This window comes from Hippichthys cyanospilos, chromosome 10 (genome assembly GCF_059441005.1).
Source record: "Hippichthys cyanospilos isolate Australia breed blue-spotted pipefish chromosome 10, RoL_Hcya_1.0, whole genome shotgun sequence".
Lineage (NCBI taxonomy): Eukaryota > Metazoa > Chordata > Actinopteri > Syngnathiformes > Syngnathidae > Hippichthys > Hippichthys cyanospilos.
Window position 1 is genome coordinate 10,953,420 of NC_142378.1, and position 19,066 is coordinate 10,972,485.

The 19,066-nt window shown below is 38.3% G+C and overlaps 2 protein-coding genes across 2 annotated transcripts; both read left to right on the forward strand.

The window, feature by feature from the left end:
* The first annotated feature begins 394 nt into the window (after window positions 1-394).
* On the forward strand, window positions 395-7,570 carry LOC148417062 (alkaline phosphatase-like). The gene is made up of 11 exons (XM_088425570.1): window positions 395-474; window positions 659-775; window positions 1,494-1,609; window positions 2,099-2,273; window positions 4,066-4,238; window positions 4,378-4,503; window positions 4,615-4,684; window positions 5,301-5,439; window positions 6,168-6,358; window positions 6,433-6,549; window positions 6,778-7,570. Exons 1-11 carry the CDS (start codon window positions 399-401, stop codon window positions 7,047-7,049), a joined length of 1,572 nt encoding a protein of 523 aa, XP_088281696.1. The 5' UTR covers window positions 395-398; the 3' UTR covers window positions 7,050-7,570.
* A 1,010-nt stretch (window positions 7,571-8,580) lies between these two features.
* ankle1 (ankyrin repeat and LEM domain containing 1) lies at window positions 8,581-18,042 on the forward strand. The gene is made up of 10 exons (XM_088425656.1): window positions 8,581-8,607; window positions 8,747-8,891; window positions 10,257-10,409; window positions 10,915-11,020; window positions 11,092-11,215; window positions 11,446-13,785; window positions 13,879-14,050; window positions 14,985-15,147; window positions 15,303-15,435; window positions 15,598-18,042. Exons 2-10 carry the CDS (start codon window positions 8,827-8,829, stop codon window positions 15,762-15,764), a joined length of 3,423 nt encoding a protein of 1,140 aa, XP_088281782.1. The 5' UTR covers window positions 8,581-8,607; window positions 8,747-8,826; the 3' UTR covers window positions 15,765-18,042.
* The last annotated feature ends 1,024 nt before the right edge of the window (window positions 18,043-19,066 follow it).

A 19,066-nucleotide genomic window follows, 5' to 3' on the forward strand; every position in this document is an offset into this window, starting at 1 on the left:
ATCATAACAAAATCATAAATAGACCGACAGAATGTCAGTGACACACCCGGTGTTAAGTGTTATTATACTTACACATGTGATTGTATTTGCACGTGTACGTTGTAATATCACCAATCAGTAAGTCTGAGGACATTTGCGGATTGCTATAGTATTTACATTTTCTTATTTTTGTTTGCTGGAAGCTGCATGCATTGAAAACTCTGTGGACAGAACCCAATGTAAGGACAAGAACCCTACTAATTTATCACAGCATCTCCAGTGCCTTAGAGGTGCACTGTTACGTTCTCTTTTGCCCACTGCAAAAGATATTTGCCCTTTGTTCCTTTACTGTGGCTATAAAAAGACCAAGGTGTGTTTTTCCCTGCGCAATACTTTCAAACTCTGATAATCTCTATAACATGGCCGGGATGCATATGTTAGTTTTGTGTGGATTACTATTTTTTATTCCGATCCAGAGGACTGACTCTATTAACGGTAAACGTTGATCACTTATTTCATATTTTCGTGACATTTGACTTTATGATTCCAGGGCGACATACCAACCTGCATATTACAAAACGATTAGACACAAATTTACTGCATTCTCATTTGTTTTAAATTAATGGAATCTGGTCCACAACTGGATAATACTCACTCACTGTTACTTTCCTCTCTAAAGAGGAAGAGCTCCATGCCGTTTACTGGAATAACAAAGGGAAGCAAGCTCTTCACACTGCTCTCAACATTCAGCCTAATCTCCACCGAGCCAAGAACATCATCCTCTTCCTAGGGGACGGTAAGACATTATCTTCCTAATTAAACAGCCTCTTCGTATTAGTAAGGTAATTATATGCCACTGGATCATAGAGTGGAAAGTTTAATCACTGTGACAGTACAATTTTCAAATGAAATGATCAAATTGGTGTGAACTAAATAGCAAAGGGAATGTATCACGACAAAGAGAGGTGACTCGATGACACGTTGAAATTGCTTTGGGGAAAAGTAAAAAAAAAAAAAAAAACTGACAGTAAAGGTGCTTTTTGTCTTAGATTGCATGCATTTTCTCTACATGTGTAGTGATAACCTTGATGAGAACAGAAACAATCTGACAATATGAAAAGTCTTGTCTGGATTCTGTTCATTTGTGTCTTCATTAAGAAGTAATTAAAGGTTATTTTTCCCCTTTTACTCTCTAATCTCAAATTGTGCAATAGTCATAACTTTGATTACTCATTTGTTTATAGTGAGCCAAGGTCAGTATCTTAAGTTCATTTTAATATCTACAAGTATTGTCTGAGTGCTACCATTTTGATTTTTATCAGAGCCTAGTGTTGCCTAAAGTTTGTAATCCCATTACAATTAAATTCTTGAAAGCAATTTTGGATTTAACCCCATCGAGGCCAACAATACTGCAATATGTCTAATAGAAGGCACATCATATTGGAGCTTAGAGTAGTTCATGGATCAGATTTTATAGATATTAGCTAACATTCAGGCTTCCCATTTGCTTTCAGGTATGGGAGTAACAACAGTTACTGCTGCCCGCATTCTCAAAGGTCAAAAGGAAGGACACTCTGGAGAAGAGACCAGTCTGGTCATGGACACCTTCCCTCACCTGGCATTGTCCAAGGTCAGCACGATCATTGAAACTCAGATTACAAATATCTGATGCTGTTCATTTGGAACATATATTTATATCAAGGTATATGCCACTTAAAGGAATGGGCACACGCTCACACAGAATCAGAATTTAAACAATTAGACAAACAATAATGAAATATTGAATCGAGTTTGTAAGAACAAAAGTCAATAAATCTAGAAACAAATAATGAAGAGAGGTAAACCAAAAGATTGGAATTGTGAGAATAAATTACTAAATAATGTATCACCATTATTATAGAATAGAATAGAATAGAATAGAATAGAATAGAATAGAATAGAATAGAATAGAATACCATTATTATTGTATAGCTGGCCTACAATGAAATTGGGAGCACTGCTCTTATTGGTTCATTTTGAATAAATTTGAAAGTACAATTTGAAACTTCACTATTTGTTGAACTTACTTTTCGAAAGGAACACGGCAATGTGATGAGTTTGTCATGTTTTGCCCTTGCAGACATACAATGTAGATCAACAAATGCCTGATAGTGCTGGGACGGCGACTGCATACTTATGTGGAGTGAAAGCCAACTATGGCACCCTGGGAGTCACTGCTTCCACTCCAAGAAACAACTGCAGTGCCACATATGGGAATGAAGTCGAATCTGTGCTGTATCGGGCCAAGCAAGCAGGTAACATTCGCTTTAGCCAGCTGCTTCTCATTAAAACGCACTTGTCGAACCGTGCCAAAGCATCTTTGCACGTTTCGTCTGACATTTTAGAACCATGCTTCTTAAAGTGTATCTGTGCTGCTGAGAAGGAAAAATATATACTGTATTTGGCTTATCAAGAAAAATTGCATACACATATATTTTTTAGTTTCGCTGGTTGTATTAAAGCAAGCTAATAAAGGGGGAAGCTATTTGCCGAATCAACACACAGTATGCACAATCATATGTGATTCCGTGCTCCCATTGTCACCCACTCGATGTGCATTGTTCTCTTTGTCAGTTTCGCAAATGTCAAAGTCAAATTTGTTTGTATAGCCCTAATAACCACAGTCTCAAAAGAATGAAAGGGCTTTATTGTCTATGGGGTCAATGTTTAATTGAGTTTTAAAAGCCTTACAGTTACAGTACGGGGGGGGGGCGGGGGGGGGGGCAGGAAGTGTAATTGTGATAAAATAAGGTTTGGCATCTTTTTTCAGGCACGTTGATGGACTTCGTTTTTTTACTTTGCTTAGACAAACCGTCAACGAATATAAATGCTGTAAAAAAATATCAGTTTTTAAAAGTTGGTTTATATTGGTTTTTCCTTTAGTCAGTGTAAGAGAGCAACCCGTTCTATGTATACTTATAATTTTTTTTATAGATAATAATCTTATTTACGGTTGCCGTGGCAAGTGGGAGGGCGCGGAATATTTTCTCTTTCCTAGGAGAGCTTTGCAAAAAATAATTGATAAGCACCGAAGTAAGCCAATGCCAAAAATATGCTACAAATGGAAGAGAATCGACTTTTGGGAAAATAAGTTATAATAATAAGAACATTTCAAGGATTTCTGTCGGTAAAAATAGGTCAGTCCTTCTGAAAGATTTCTCGGATAATGTCAAGAAGGCCGTTCTGCCTCTAATGATCCACTACTTACTTATGGTGTAGTGGTATCCTTTCCTAAATATGGTGAAGACAGCCTGGGTTTGTGACTGTTTCAAAAGGTTAGTGTTCCTAACATTTGTCTAAATGTACAGTATAGTGCAAATCTTCTTCTCGCATCCACTGTGCGCCCCATCAGCAAACCATTAAGGAAAGAGAAGATGAAGTAGACAACGTCATATTTATGTGTGGCTGTATTTCAAGTTTTATAAGACAGCAGATGGAAACGGAATCCAAGATAATTACCCTGTATTCAGAGAACGCAAGAAAATAATTGCCGCACAGGGGGAAACGTCAAATCTTTTCAGTCATCTCACCACCCAAAATTGCACACACATGCAAATGTTAGATATAGATATACTTCACCATTAAATATATTACTGGCATTTCAGTAATTTTAGTTACACTTTGTGGGGTCTTCCCTGCATGCAAAGTAATTTGGCCTGCTGCCGCTAACAATATGAAAAAAGCTCAGTAGGGCTTATTTGATCTTTTTTGTGTGTGTGACAATGTGGATCAAATAATTGTGACTACCATCATTACTCAGTAGTTCCTTCTAGCTTGCGAGAATTTTATATCAGTATTTCAGAAAGGCAAAAGGACTCAAGAAAGACAAATGAGGGACACATGTTCAAAAGAGCTTGGGGTTGGGTGGGGATTGTGCAGTAAGAAAGGCATGTGGTCGTGATCACCTCCAGCTACTACCGAAATACAAATACAAACATTAGGATGACTTTGGCATATCAGACACAGGTCTACGGTTTACCGTAAATTGAGTATTTGCAGCTACCTTATGTATGTATTCGTCTGACTGCGGCTTTATTTTTGTTTCAGGGAAATCAGTTGGAATTGTCACTACAACCCGAGTTCAACATGCATCACCAGGTGCAAACTACGCTCACGCCGCCAACCGAGATTGGTACGCTGACTCAGATCTCACCTCTGAGGCTAAAGCAAACGGATGTCGAGACATTGCATACCAGCTTGTTCACAACGTTGCGATAAATGTAAGATTTGAAGTGTAAAATACACCATGCATCATTTCTTGTGAATAGTCTCAGTATGTACCATTACCACACATGTTTTTCATCTTTACTTCTGCACACTTACTTACAACTGCTGAAAATGCTATTGTGCCTTATCAAGGTCATACTTGGCGGTGGTCGAAAGTACATGCTTCCCAGAGAAATGCAAGACCCGGAGTACCCCCGTTCTAAAGGAGACCGGAATGATAAAACAAACCTTATTGTTGAGTGGCTAAAGAATAAAAAGGTAAGGGCATGATTTACATGTGTGTATGCTTGTGTTGTCCATTTCCTTATTTTAAATTATGTAGCAGGATACATATAACGGGTTTATCAATGTGCTTTTCATGGCCAACAGAATGCTAAATATGTTTGGAACAAAAAAGAGTTTGATGCTGTTGATCCTGTAAAAACAGACTTCCTAATGGGTATGTACAATCCTAAAACATTGTGCTTGCATCGCACATTTTTGTTGATGATTCATTGATCCATTCAAACTTGACATAAGAGAGGGAAGTCACCCCGAAACAAGTCTCCACAAAAATATGTTTTATAGTCTCAACAAGGTATCCTGATTAATTCCGGTAGTTAATTTGTGGAGTATAAATTAGGCTGCAAAATCCAATGGTTTTTATCCAATGGTTTTTATCCATTTCAGTGGCCATTTTGCCACTTGCTGTTGACTAAATGACATCACTGCTACGTAAGACTCCACTACAGACCAATCACAGCTAAGTTTGCAAATGTCACGGTCCAGAAAACAGATGAGCCATGATTGGTCATTTCCCTGAGCCATGAGGATGTGATGTCATTTTTCACTGACAACAATTGGCAAAATGGCAGCCCCCCTTAAATTTCTATAAACGGGTGGCTTTTGCTGACTAATTTATATTCTACAAGTGCGATAATAATCAAAATGCTGTGTACAGACTAGTGGGGGGTGAAGAGAACATATTATTAAGACACTTTATGGGTTGACTTTCCCTTGGAATACCGCAATATATTTTTTGTTTTATTAACGAGCATTGTTTTGACTCTCTTTAGGTCTTTTTGAGCCTGGTGACTGTCGCTATGAACTAGAACGCAATCCGCTGAGTGACCCATCCTTAACAGAGATGGTAGAAAAAGCCATTAAGATTCTGAGCAAAAACCCAAAAGGATATTTCCTTTTTGTCGAAGATAAGTATAATTGTTAACGTAAGATGCAACCACAAAATATACATATAACACAGATCAGCATCATGTATGGGACACATTTTATGTTCGTGAACTAGTAATCCATATTTATGGGAGAAAAACTGACCATTTATTCTATTTTTGTTGTTGTTTAAAAAAACAGATAATTACAAAACATGAAGTGTGTATAATACAATGCATTTGTATTCATTATTTGGCTAAACGTGGTTTTAGATATGTGGGATATGCTTTAATAATCAAAAGTAAGGGCAAAACTTTATGATACCAATTATTTATTGAACATTTGCAATGCATCTTATTCTTGAAGTAATCAGTTCTTCATATAGTATTTGCAAATTATTAATTCAGAATTCTTCAATAGTTGCAAATGATTAAGTTTATAGTTTATACTTGCTCATCATGACTTCACCTGCAAACATATTTACAAATCATTAACTAACGATCGTAAATTATTCCTTATTCCTTATCATTCAGCTTTTACAAGTTCATACATATTCATCATGACCTTATCACAAATTACTAACACACAATCATTATTCTAAAGTGTTAGCAAATACTGTATAAACAAAACCAACCACATGAAATCACATTTTGTCTGAGGACAATTATGCTTCATCCTGTACTTTCCGTATTTTGTGCATGGATCATGTGAAATCTCTCTATTTGTGGAATGAACAAAACACATTTGAGAGTTATTTTTCTTTGAAATTCAAGGGGGAGAATTGACCACGGCCACCATGGCGGGAGGGCCGTAAGATCTCTCACTGAGACGATGGAGTTTGATCGAGCTATCGGGCGAGCAGCTGAACTCACAAATGAGCTGGACACCCTGTCTATCGTTACTGCAGACCACTCACACGTCTTCTCCTTTGGCGGACATTCGGCCAGAGGAAACCCGGTTTTAGGTGATGCTTCCTACAAATTACAGTATCTGAATGGAGAAACACTTTCTGACAGTAGTGTATCACGTCATCTTTAGGAGTTTCCCGATCAATTGCTGAAGACAGGAAGCGCTTTACTATGGCTGGATATGCAAATGGACCAGGATACCAGTTTTACAATGGAACTCGTCCAGATGTAAATGAGACCATTTCAAGTAAGTAGACATTCAGCAGGCCTTTTATAGTGGAGCTCCATCTTGTGGTGTAAAATGGGGAGCCCTGGATGTTAACTATCGCACTCACACACATATACACACACACATACACACACACGCACACACATACACACACTCTATATGTATGTAGGGACTTAAGTACTTCACTAAATCTACAGACAACTCCGAAGGCAAATTAATCTAATCCACACTTCCCTTCTTCTTCAGTGGGTGTTGAGTACCGTCAACAGGCAACAGTACCCCTGGATTCGGAGACCCACGGCATTGAGGATGTGGCTATCTATGCCAAAGGTCCAATGTCCCACCTATTCCATGGAGTTCAAGAACAGAACTACATTGCGCATGTAATGGCTTACGCAGCTTGTCTGCCGCCATATGAGGACTGCAAGCTCAACCTTCAAAGCCATGCTGGATCTTTCTACCCCAGCTTGCTGCTCCTCTTCATTTGCCTAATTGTTTTCTCTATGTCTTCGTCATAATTGTATCTAATATCTCTTGGTGTTCTTCAATTTTATGAATGGGCTACTGTGAAAAGTGGCAAACCCATCACAATTGCCATTTCAAAGTAATTTGTATTTATTGACCTCAAAATGATTGGTGTGCAGTACATTCAAACAGATGTTCACTGTATATGGCATGAAGCCATTGTCTTCAATTTGCTGTTTTTCTAGCATTGTTTCAATTACTTTTTAACATGTTATATTCATTCATCCAGGCTTCAATACTGCTAATCTAGACTCTGGTCGTGGATGTGCAGGAACCTATCCCAGCTGACTTCTATCTTGTTAACACACTAAAGCCTAAAAGCATCAAACCCCAGTCCACAACGGCCTTTTCCTGCAGGTTTTCCAAGTTTCTCTTTACAGCGCAACTGATTCAAATGATCAGGATCATTGTGAACCTCCTGCAGAGCTCGTTAATAAGCTAATCATTTAAATCAGGCGTGTTACAAAGAAAAACTGCCCTCGTGGACTGGAGTTTGACACTTTTAGGCCCTGAAGCGTTTAAACCAGGCATGTTCAAACCCGGTCCTTAAGGGCCTATCTTGCATGTGTTTGAGGTTTCTGTTTTCCCAACACACCTGATTCAAATGGCCAGCTCACCAGAAAGTTCAGCGGAAGTCTCATACCGATCCTGATCTTTTGAATCATGCAGGATAGCAGCCCTCGAGGACCGGGTTAAGACATGCTTGATCTAACAACTCACGGGGAAAATATAGAGAAACAACCATGACACTCACAATCACACCTAGGGAAAATTAAATGGAGGGCTCACCAGCCTTATCGAAACTAGGAGCTACAGGTAATTCTTTATCCATGGTTAGTTTTAAGGTTTCATATACACACACACATAACATTTGTTGAAAATGAACTTTCAATTCGTTATTTTCTATTTTTTTCTATTTTGATAGTGATCGTGTATGAGTTGTCAATAATTTTCAACAATAATTTAACAAGATTGGACACAGATGAGTAGAAATATGCAGAACTTATTTCTTATAATCTCTGCAAGTGTTTTTATCTTCACATGCTTGCTTGTACTGCATTCTTTCAAAATCACAATGTGCCTCATAAACCTTTTTTTTTAAGCAAGGCCATGTGCTATGCATAGGTTGATAACACTTAATTTAGAGTTTTTAATGAATTAACATCCATCTACGGTGCTGGATATGGTGGGGGGGATATGCGAAGAAAGATTAGGCCTTGCATAGAGCAATTCCCAACAAGCAGGTGGAAGACATGCCAAATTTCCCAAGGGTAGTGATTGAGCCCGGAGTAGAATGCCTGACCTCGGTATTCCAACCACGTGACAACTGTCATGCATTAAATAGCTGTAAATACAAATTTTAAAGTTTTATTTGCGGCATTTCTACTGGTTCACACTCCAGCCCGGGAGATGGCGGTAATGCGCCTAATCTATGGTGGGCGGGGCGGATCTGGCAACAAGCATCCGATATCGTCACCAAAAGGGAGGTTCTTTTCCTTTGGAGGGAAGTTTTGTTTTGTTGTCGGAAATAATAGAGGAAAGCTGCCACGAGTAAGAGCAATTTGTATTTATTCATATAATCGAGGCACATGGCTATATCGGATTGTTAAACAGTTGTATTAACCATTGTGCATTATGCGCAAATCATGCTCAAAACCATGTTTTGTTTGTTTCTGGGTTCGCCTGTTAGCTGCGATTGTGTTACCTCGATCACTTTGCTCTACGAAAGATGCTGCAAATCGAGAGTAGACCTCTTTTGAATGAGTGAATATGGATGCAATGAAGAGGAGACTGGAAAGTAAATTGTGTGCAGCAGTGAACAAAGGAGAACCAAGGTGATGTAAACGTCTTTTGTTAAAACTATGTCTGTTCCCCCCATCGCGGGGGGAGGCTGACGGGGTCGAGTTCAATTCCGAGTCGACAAGGAATTTTTTTACGTCATTGTAATGATTTTAAAATTTCGTGGCCTTTGTCAAAATGCATTTTGCGTGACGTGTCTAAGGTTAAAAGGAGGTAGTACCGTATATTTTACTGTCCCCATTGGGAGATCCGTGGAAGAAAATGGGTTAATGACGACACTGTGCAGTGTGCTTATCTACAATGATTTGATAACCCTCACCCTGTCACAAAAATTAAATAAAACAAAGCAGCACATGACATGATGTGGAGCATTTTTCGGTGAGTAAACGCATAATCACTCACTACAGTATAGGGCTTCATTCATGGCCTATTGTTTTTATTTTCTTGTTATATTTTCACTCATCATTTTATTTGTTTTGTTTTGCGTTTTTTTAAAGACTAAGTAGAGTTTTTTTTAAATATGTCTTTTGTCCAAAAGAGTTGTAGCTATTTATAGTTTGTAGCTATTTGATAGATACAGATGCATGTTGTGCCTCGCCAGAATAACAGTTTAATACCACATTCTAGCATAATTTCCACGTAATAACATGATAATTCATCACTTAGACGTGATAGGTTTAGCTTTTTGCCTGCAACAGAACAAAACGTAGCTTTTGCTTCCAGTTCAGCTCACTGGTACAGCTATCTATGCCCATGTATTTATTACTTGGCATTGTTTTAGAAATTTCGGAAAATGTCAACGTACCTAGAGAAAATCTATGCAAACATGTAGAAAACATGCAAGTAAAGATATTCAAACACCGAATCCCAGAACTGTTAAACTGGCGTGCTAAATACTCATTCTGTGCCATAAATTTGATGCACTGTGTGATTACTCAGCCATGAAGTCGGCGATCCACAGGCTGCTATTTTTATTTGTGGAATACTCGTAAAAGAATGTAGAGCATAACTTTTTCATATACCTCTTTTGTTTCATATTGGATTAACTGATTTTACAATACTTGAGGTATTCATTACACTGCATTTTGCAGTAAAACATGAATTACAGATAGTCATTGACAATAAATGAGATCCTTGTATTAGGAAATATAAAAAGAACATCATCTTCTGTTTCATCCATTCTTGATCTTTGGTACATATCTTTACGAGAGGATCTGTACCGTTTATGAATAAATGCCTTAATTTTAATTGATTGAGTTATGCCCTTATATATATATATATATATATATATATATATATATATATATATATATATATATATATATATATATATATATATATATATATATATATATATATATATATATTAAAAAAGTAATACATGCCTTTTCTCTCCACAGATCGGTGCAGCTACTTCTATCTCAGGGTGCAATCCCTGACCTTGTTGGGCGTAAGGGGGTGGCTGCAATACATTTGGCTGTAGGCAAAGAAACGGAGAAAAACAGGCGATGCTTGAAACTGCTACTGCAACATGGTGCTAACCCGAATGTTAGGTGAGTGACTCACCACTTATATGTTGGAACCAGACTTGTGATTTTTTTTAACATGTACTCAACTTTGTGCGTAATGATGCTATTTAGGTAGTTGAAATTGCATGCTAAGTTTTTACAAATGTAAATGTAACAATTGCACTGTTCCACATTGAATAATTGTGTTAATGTGTGTTTTCTTGCCCTATCAATTTGAATAAATGGCTTTTTTCATCATAAGGATATGATTTATTTATTTATTTTATTTATTTTTTTCAGTTTGATTCATTGATTTGTTAAATAAAGACAAATGAATTGATTTCCAGAACTATTTTTTGCCTTGGTTCCCAAATTTCTTGCTATGGCTTTGGGCTGAGGTAGTGACTTTGTAAGCACACCCAAATAGAGGCCTGTGCGTTCATTAGCATGGCAGCTAGTAACCACAAGACAAAACCTAATGTGAATTGCCCTTAGTTCATGGTTTGAGAAGGAAAGAAAAACTATAACAATTCTTCTCTTTTATTCACAGATCATCAGATGGCCTCACTCCCCTTCATGTTGCTGCAATTTGGGGATGCTATCAAAATCTTAAGTTGCTCTTGATGAATGGAGGGAACCCCAACATTAAAGATAATGTATGGTCTAACTGTATATTTGGCCACATAATTTACACAGACTTTCCTTAAACACTTCTTCATTCATGCAGGAAGGGAATACACCGATGCACCTTGCAGAACTAGAGGACAACAGAAGGTGTGCTCAGCTTTTGCAAGAGCATCTGTCCAGTTATGTGGGCACAGAAGAAGAGGACATGCCTCAATTCAAATACAGTAAGAAATTGTTTTAGGAAACAGAAACTTGAAAAAAAAATGCAGCTCATTTACTACAATGCAGTATAGATTGTGATGATGACTGCATTGTTTCTCAACATTTTATGTGGATCTTTCCTCAACTTCATTTTACATGACATATTAGCAAGCTCAGCCTAGCCTAGCCTAGCCTAGAAAACCTCCTCAGAGCTCTATTGACAAGTTCTTCTTTATCTTTGATCTCTCCATAGCTGTATATTCCGACCACTCAGACACATCTGGCTATCCAGAATCTGGCTGCAGCTTCACTTCCCAGTCATCTCTAATTAGTGACCTTGGTGACGCCCCTTTAAGCAGCACAAGGCTGTCGTTTCTTAACAGTAACATAAATAGAAGTAAAATTTGCAAAGAAACTATGTATAACAGACTTTTTGATGGGGACACTGAAATCCAACACAATCCAAACTCTAGCACTTTTTTACATGTGGAATTTGAAGGTGCCTCCCTTTTATCAAGCACCCGGATGTCTACAGCAAGACCCACAATACCATTTTCAAAGGAGAATAATATCTTTGCTGGTGATGATGTGCTCTTGTCAGAGGGAGGTGTACTTTATAACCCCCCAGCAAGTGGGCAAATTACTCCTGCCGCAGTCAACACACTTCCCACGCCTCTGTCCAGACAAGCAAACCGTAAAAGTGTCAGCTTCTGTGATGTTGATGAATATTTTCCCGTTTTCACTCCCGAATCTCCCCAAAAGGGGGCAGCTGTAGATGCTACACAGGGTAATGGCAGCATGTCTTTCAACCTTTCTGAGTACTCTGGCTTCCTGGATTCAGAACGTTTGGCAACTGTTTTACCGCAACAGGGCATAGATGTAACATCACCAGACCATGTCTTTGTTTTCTGCCGAGAAAGTAGTGAAAGTACAGAAGAAGACTTGGACAAAACAGTATTCAGTCACTGCGCTTTGGAAGAAAGTGATAAAAAAGGGCATGACTGTGTAAATGAAGCTCTGGAGAATATACAAGAGCCAGTGCATCCAATTGTTCCCAGCAGTAGCAGTGGAGGTAGCAGTAGCTATAGTAGTTGTGAAAGTGATCAATACACCAGCGCACTCGATATTTTGCACCATAAACGGCTCTCGCCACCTGAACAAACTACCAATTCTAATGAAGATGTCCCACAAGCTCAAAGTGGACCTCGACTAGATGCTGTTCAACTTGAGGAACTGAGCTTGAATGAGCATAATCACCTCAAGACAAATGTGGTTAAGGCTTGTACTAATCCTGCTGTGATTGCTTTAAGTGAGGAAAAATATCCGTTGGAAAACATTAGGTCAGATAATCCATCTGAAAGCACAGAACCATTTACACTAAGTCCATTTGTTACTGGCCGGACACGATCGAGGCAGAGTCGCTGCTCACTTCGAGATAGCAGAACCCCTGACAGCCTCACTCAGACTTCCTACCTATTTGAGGAGACTTTTTCGAAACCGCTCCGGACTCGGCACATGACTCCCAGGTCTCGGACTGACTTCTATAGTTCACCACGTGCTCCAAGCCGCATACTGTCCAATTCAGAGAATAGCACAGGACCGGAATCATTGCACAAAGATTCCCCAGACACCGAGACTGGCACCCTCAGAGCAGGTTCATGTGTGATCTCGAGCCAGGCCGATACAATCATCCTCCCAAAAAGCACCAGTGGCACATTTGTTGAGTCACAGCCTGTTTGTGACACAATTATCATAGAAGAAAATCATGAATCCTCAATGGATTCCTATGAAAAAAATCTTGCACAGGTTATCCAGGCCCTTCAAGGACAAGAGGTTGGCCTAGCTGAAGGTAAGGATTTTTTGACAGATGACATGACAAGTACGGATGAAGCAACAAAGAGGACAGATTATTTTCCTGAAGTACATTGCCAAAAGCAGGAAGATGTTTGGATCGCGGGGGACTCTAGCTCTCAAAAAGGTTCTGTCTCGTCTTCATCCAGCTCCAGCTATTTTTCCCCAAGGAGGTCAAGGGAAAGCTCAGACCTTCCGTGCACTCCAGGTACCGGATGTACTCCCAGGTACAACATGAGTCTGCTATCAACTCACCACAGGTCGCAGCATCTGGCCAACCTGTCTTACACTCCTGGTGGGCGTCCGCACATTGAGAACGCGGATGAACCAGTGGAGTACCTTTACACTGATACGGAGCAGGGTCACAAACTGATTGAGGCTCATATACCGCCTACGGCTAATATTTCGCGCAGCTCTAGCATGAGTACCACCAGCAGTGAAGAGACCATCCTTTATGACTGGCGCGCTATGCAGGCCAACATTCAAGACTGCAAAGAAAACCAGAAACCTCCAGAAGGCCCCAATGACAAAAAGGTCAATGAGGTAAAGTGTAAATTCTTGCTGGAGACCGAGGGGTTGACGGATAAGGAGCTTAGACGGAGGCTCATAGAGGTGGGGGAGAGTCCGGGCCCCATTAGTCGTCAAACCAGGCCAGTTTACATTCAAAGGCTGTGCCGCGTTCTGCAGGAGTCAAAGTCTAAACCATCACTACACCAAGACCAAGTGGAACAGCCACTTACAGGTATCAGTGTTTTCAGACTTTAAAATAATCAGTTTACATTTTTTTACGTTGCCTGATAATCCCGTCCCGAACCACATATTTTTTTCTGTGCAGAACATTCAGGTTATAGCGCAGAACTGAATTGGGCCCTGCAAACTTTCAAGCTGCCTGACTGTCAGGCTGACGAGCAGGCCTTGTGCCAACAATTTGATCAACCAGATCAGAACAGAAAGTGGAGAGAAGGCAATATCAAGTCCAGCTTTAATTACCTGCTGCTCGACCCAAGGTCAGGATTCATGATTTGATATCTGTTGTAACTACAAATTTCACAATGTTTAAAAAAAAAAAATGCAATCCATCCTGCATGACTTGAAATGGCTACATTATTAATGTACCATTAATTTCTGTCATTGTGTGAGCTGTTTGAAATCTATTCCAGTTTAGCTTTGGTTTAGCAATATGATAAGTGTCCACCATCTGTGTGGGATTTTCTTTAAAAAAAAAGTAAAATAAAAAATGGGATGAGTACTTCAAGTTAATTTACTCCCAAAAAATGTGTTCATTAATGACCTATTCTGAATCTGCTTTTCCCAACAATAATCTTCCTTCTGTTACAGTAAATTGAGTTTTTGGGCAAGTGTCAGCGTTTGAAACATGGCAATAATTTTGTCATGTTGAGCTCAAGGGTTCCTTGAGTATTGGATGTAATGGAAGAAGTGAGTGGAATGTTGAGATAAGAAAGTTATACCAGTTTGCTCTGATTTACTGATTTTTGACCATATTTTAAATAGGCCACAAATGTTATACCCTGAAAGAGTTCTCCTATTATACCTATACAAAAAGCTCAATTTTGCAAGAACACTTGTACTCAAACGTGAATATAGGTCAGCCACACAGCCCACCCCACGAAAATCATAAAACTTGTGAAACCTCGATACTCTAACAAGTACCTTTGAAAGTAGGATTTACGTCTGTAATCCTCTCCTACTCCTACCCCCTCCCACACCCTCACTTCCTGGGAATAGTGAATGGTTTTCAGTACACGAAAAGCGTGTATGTACTTGTATGAATAGGTCTGTGTGGGTAAAACCAGTGGGGACCGCTATTTAAGAACTTCTAGTTACCTAAAGAGGTAGCTGCACAACTTTTATGAGACTGGCGATTTGATAACAACCTCATGAATTGTTATTTGTTCCATGTTTTTTTTTTCTATCCATTAGAGTGACAAAAAATCTTCCGTGCCGGAGTCACAGCATGACTCTACAGGAATGCTTTCAGACATTTGTCAATGCCATTTTTTACGTGGGCAAAGGAAAACGTTCACGCCCCTACAGTCATCTTTACGAGGCCTTGGAGTACTACAAAGGAGATAAGACCTCAAAGGTGAAGACTGACAAATATCATATACTTATTTAATAATTAAAATCTAAAATGTAGAGGACGGTGCATGCAGGACTTTGAAAAGTCACTGATGCTCATATCTCGTCGCTGGCGCTCATACTGCATTGATGCAACAGATTATTTCAACTCTGTAACAGAAACTGTGCCCCAAAGTGCAGCAAATACTTCAGATATGGAACGCAGAGCAGGGGGTCATCTCACTGCACTGCTTCCAGAATGTCATTCCAGTGGAGGCCTACACAAGAGAGGCTTGCATGGTAGAGGCCATTGGTAAGTGCCTGCCCGCAAAATCCCCATGCTTATGCCCATTCGTAAGTTCCTAGAATGTGACTTGAGTTGTAGTTTTGCTGATGAAAACAAGTCATAGTTACATAGTCCATCAAGCAGTTGTGAAAGCCAGTTTGTCAACCTTACCTCCCTTCTACTCTCCAGGTTTGAAAATGCTCACCAACTTGAAACGCGGGGATTTCTATGGCGTGGTATCAAATTGGCAGCTGAAAAAAAAGCGTGAGTTGGGTGTCCACCTGCTCTTCAGAGCCCTGCAGATATTCCTGGCTGAAGGTGAGCGACAGCTCCGTCCAGTTGACATAAGACAGTAATAATGAACTGAAAAATATCAGATTTCTTGATACAAACTCAACAAATTACGATGAACTATGAAATTATGAATCACTTTATCATTGGTTATGTACAATTATGAGGACATTTACTCCCACACCTCACTTGATGTATATATTCAATTGGTCTTATTCATTTTTAAGATTTTTCTTATCACTGGTGATGTACATTTGCACGAGGGTGTGTGTAGACAGTTCTTTTTTTTCAATCTACTGTATATCAGATTTTGCTCACTATAGGATAGTTTTTTTCTTAAGTATAGCTTTAATAATGTTATGTGTTTTTTTCTTATTTCATAATGAAATAGGAGTGGGGCAAAACTACTCTCATTAGGAGAAAAAAATGTAAAAGTAGGGATGCACAATCAAGTATTACTGGACTGATATTGGGTGGGAAAATCACGTGACTTCTGTTACTCTGACACTTGATCGGGTTGAACGTTGGTAATTATATACAAGGTCTGTTTTAGGGCTTCACGGTTATGGCCAAAATAACAATCACCATTGTTTATGTCAATATTGAAATCACGATTATTAATCATGATTATTCACCATGTTTGCTCAAACATGTCTATTGATTGCATTTTTTTTAAACATCGGTATACAAACAAGGCTTCAAGGCTTGATACTTACAAATAATGATAATAAACTAAAATAAATAAGGTAAATAATCATTAAAACAAATGGCACACAGGGCAACATAGCTAACTAACTTACTTGCTAACTTACAGAGGCTTTTGTCATGCAAACATGTGGGAAACATTGCCCCCTAGTGTTAGGATCACAAAGTGCTTGATTTGACATGTCGTGAAGCCGTATTTTTAAATGTTAATATCGCTGAGGATCAGCTTAATTAATCATGACAACCAATAACGTGATCGCAATTAAAATTCAATTAATTGTGCAGCCCTCGTCTGTTTGTAGAAAATTGTTTACTCTCAATAAAAACTTAGACATCACTTGAGTTGTTTTTAGTGTTGACTTTCATCAAGTTCTGGAATGGTCCCAAATTGGGAGGAGACATCTTGATTCCAGACAGTGTTATAGAAAGCAGACGGCAGGCATTGTTATCTTTCCTTTATTGGATTGTCGCTTTCAGTCGTCATCGAAAAACGTGCCACCAAAATGCATATACTCGCTCCTACTCGTCCACTTCAATGAATACTCGTAACAATTCCTAAACTACCAACGACAGTTATATTTGTAGTACATACAAAAAGTTGTTAGGATTGATTTTGAGAAGCAAGAAGTTATCGTTTATTTGTATCTGAGGTAAACTGTTATTGTGCATCCCTATGTAAAAATATCAATTCTGTGTAGTTTATTGAAAATGACAAAGAATGTTTTTTAACATGTTGCTTTTAATAACCTTGATTTTTGCTTCCTTAAATGTTGGTCAAAACCTCAATAGTAGAACTTTCTAATTTGACTTCCATGCAGTTGTCTTCTGTAGTCCGCTTAAATGTTTGACATTTTTAACTGCCATAGATGGTATCGTACACACCATTCAATGATGGTCGTGAAAAATAAATGTACATTTCTGTTACATCTGACAAATCTGTGATGTGGTTTTGTTATTTTTTTTTTCTTTACGTTTAATTTTATGCATGTTTTACCAGTCATGTAAATATTGTGAAAGAAATTTAAAGTTATGACAAGTGCTATTCTTCTCATTGAGAACACATCACATGCTTTATTATTGATTTATTTAATTTCCAGTGGCTTGAATGCATTGTTCAAATGTTCATTAATTCCTGTGGTGGATGACGATTTAATTGATGAGCACCATTGATATTATAGAAATGTTTTGCAAATTGTACAGCATGAGTTTACTGGATTTATTAAATATAAATAGGGAACATAATAGGTTGCAGACTGTAAGGTTGGCTGGAGGAGCTATTCCCTCATCTTAAAAAAAAAAAAAAAATGTTGATAGAATTTCAACCTTTAAAAGTACCAGCACCAAACTATTGACTAGTGGTATTATACTACCCACGATTTTCACACAGTTACAAAAAATTTGTAATTTGTAAGTTATTTTCTTCGTCTTGCTAGCTTGAAACAAATAAACACAAAATGCCTCTCATATTGAACGGTTCTGCTGTTGGATTGCAGAATTCCAGCCTGGACGGTAACAAACTTACGCAGTCTCGTTTTAATTGTTAAACTGTACATCTTAATACAGTGTCTTATAGTGTTGTTAAATTACAACCTCTGCCTTGGTTGTCTTCAATAGTTTAATGTTGGTATTTATGGTGGTAGTTGGGGTAGACAGAATGTTATTTTCAGATGGTACTTAATGTAAAAGGTTTGTGTACCGATAGTGTGTCAACATAACTGTAAGGATTATTTTTTGGTGGATTTTTAACTAAAAGAGGCTCATCTATGGTTCTGCTTATGAATCTCAATCATAAAATATAGTCACGAGAACAGAGTCTTGGTTCTACTGTCGAAATTAACCTTGCATGGATGCAGACACGCACTCATTTAGCGTCTTGCTGCTTAGAATGCTGCATATTCCGCCAACCATTTCACTAATTATGTTCTATGGGCAAGTTTTTCTTCCAATATCAGAGCCATCATCATCAGCTTATTCATGCAGCATGAATTCATTACATAAATCATATCAGTGATTCACATTAATTATGTAATGTGATTTTCTTGAATTACTAACATCAACACCATTTAAAAAATAAGTGTTTCATTAGGTGACAGCTATGCTACTACATATTAAGACAGTGTAATCATCTCAACAGTTGTAGGAAATGTTTTGGCTTGTAGTATATTCCTGCATGTTTCATAATTTCAAATGGTCATTCTTAGACCAGAATTCATTTCACTTTGTTGAATTAATTATTGCAATGTGTCGGAGTTGCGGGTATTAGCAACAAATCTTTGGATAGTTGTGGCTGTATTGAAATGTAAAATAACTTGTTTTCACAATTTCACTTTGTTATGTACGTTGTGCTTATTTTGAGTAATCACAGTGTTTAATAAATATTTTAACACTGTGCGTATTACTATTACAAATTGGGACAGCTGGCAATGGGAATGTTCATGTACAGTAGATCAAAGGCTATGCTTTTGCACGGGAATTAGCCACCTTTAAAGGTGCAAATATTGCTTAATAATTTGAATAGCATGATGTCATACACAATCAAGACATCCCGTAGATGTACATAGTCAGCGATTTATGTGTTGTGTCATGAGTCATTAGTAGGATTGTGAAGTAGGATTCCATCAGCATATTCCCTAAACACTATAGAAAATGGGTGAATGGTGGA

Excerpts from the sequence above, each read along its gene's own strand:
- ankle1 (XM_088425656.1), top strand. The coding sequence starts at position 8,827 with ATGGATGCAATGAAGAGGAGACTGGAAAGTAAATTGTGTGCAGCAGTG. Across the intron at positions 8,892-10,256 it reads GTGAACAAAGGAGAACCAAG|ATCGGTGCAGCTACTTCTAT; the intron begins GTGATGTAAACG and ends TTCTCTCCACAG. Across the intron at positions 15,148-15,302 it reads AAGGAGATAAGACCTCAAAG|AAACTGTGCCCCAAAGTGCA; the intron begins GTGAAGACTGAC and ends ACTCTGTAACAG.
- LOC148417062 (XM_088425570.1), top strand. The coding sequence starts at position 399 with ATGGCCGGGATGCATATGTTAGTTTTGTGTGGATTACTATTTTTTATT. Across the intron at positions 2,274-4,065 it reads GTATCGGGCCAAGCAAGCAG|GGAAATCAGTTGGAATTGTC; the intron begins GTAACATTCGCT and ends TTTTTGTTTCAG. Across the intron at positions 5,440-6,167 it reads TTCCTTTTTGTCGAAGATAA|GGGGAGAATTGACCACGGCC; the intron begins GTATAATTGTTA and ends TTGAAATTCAAG.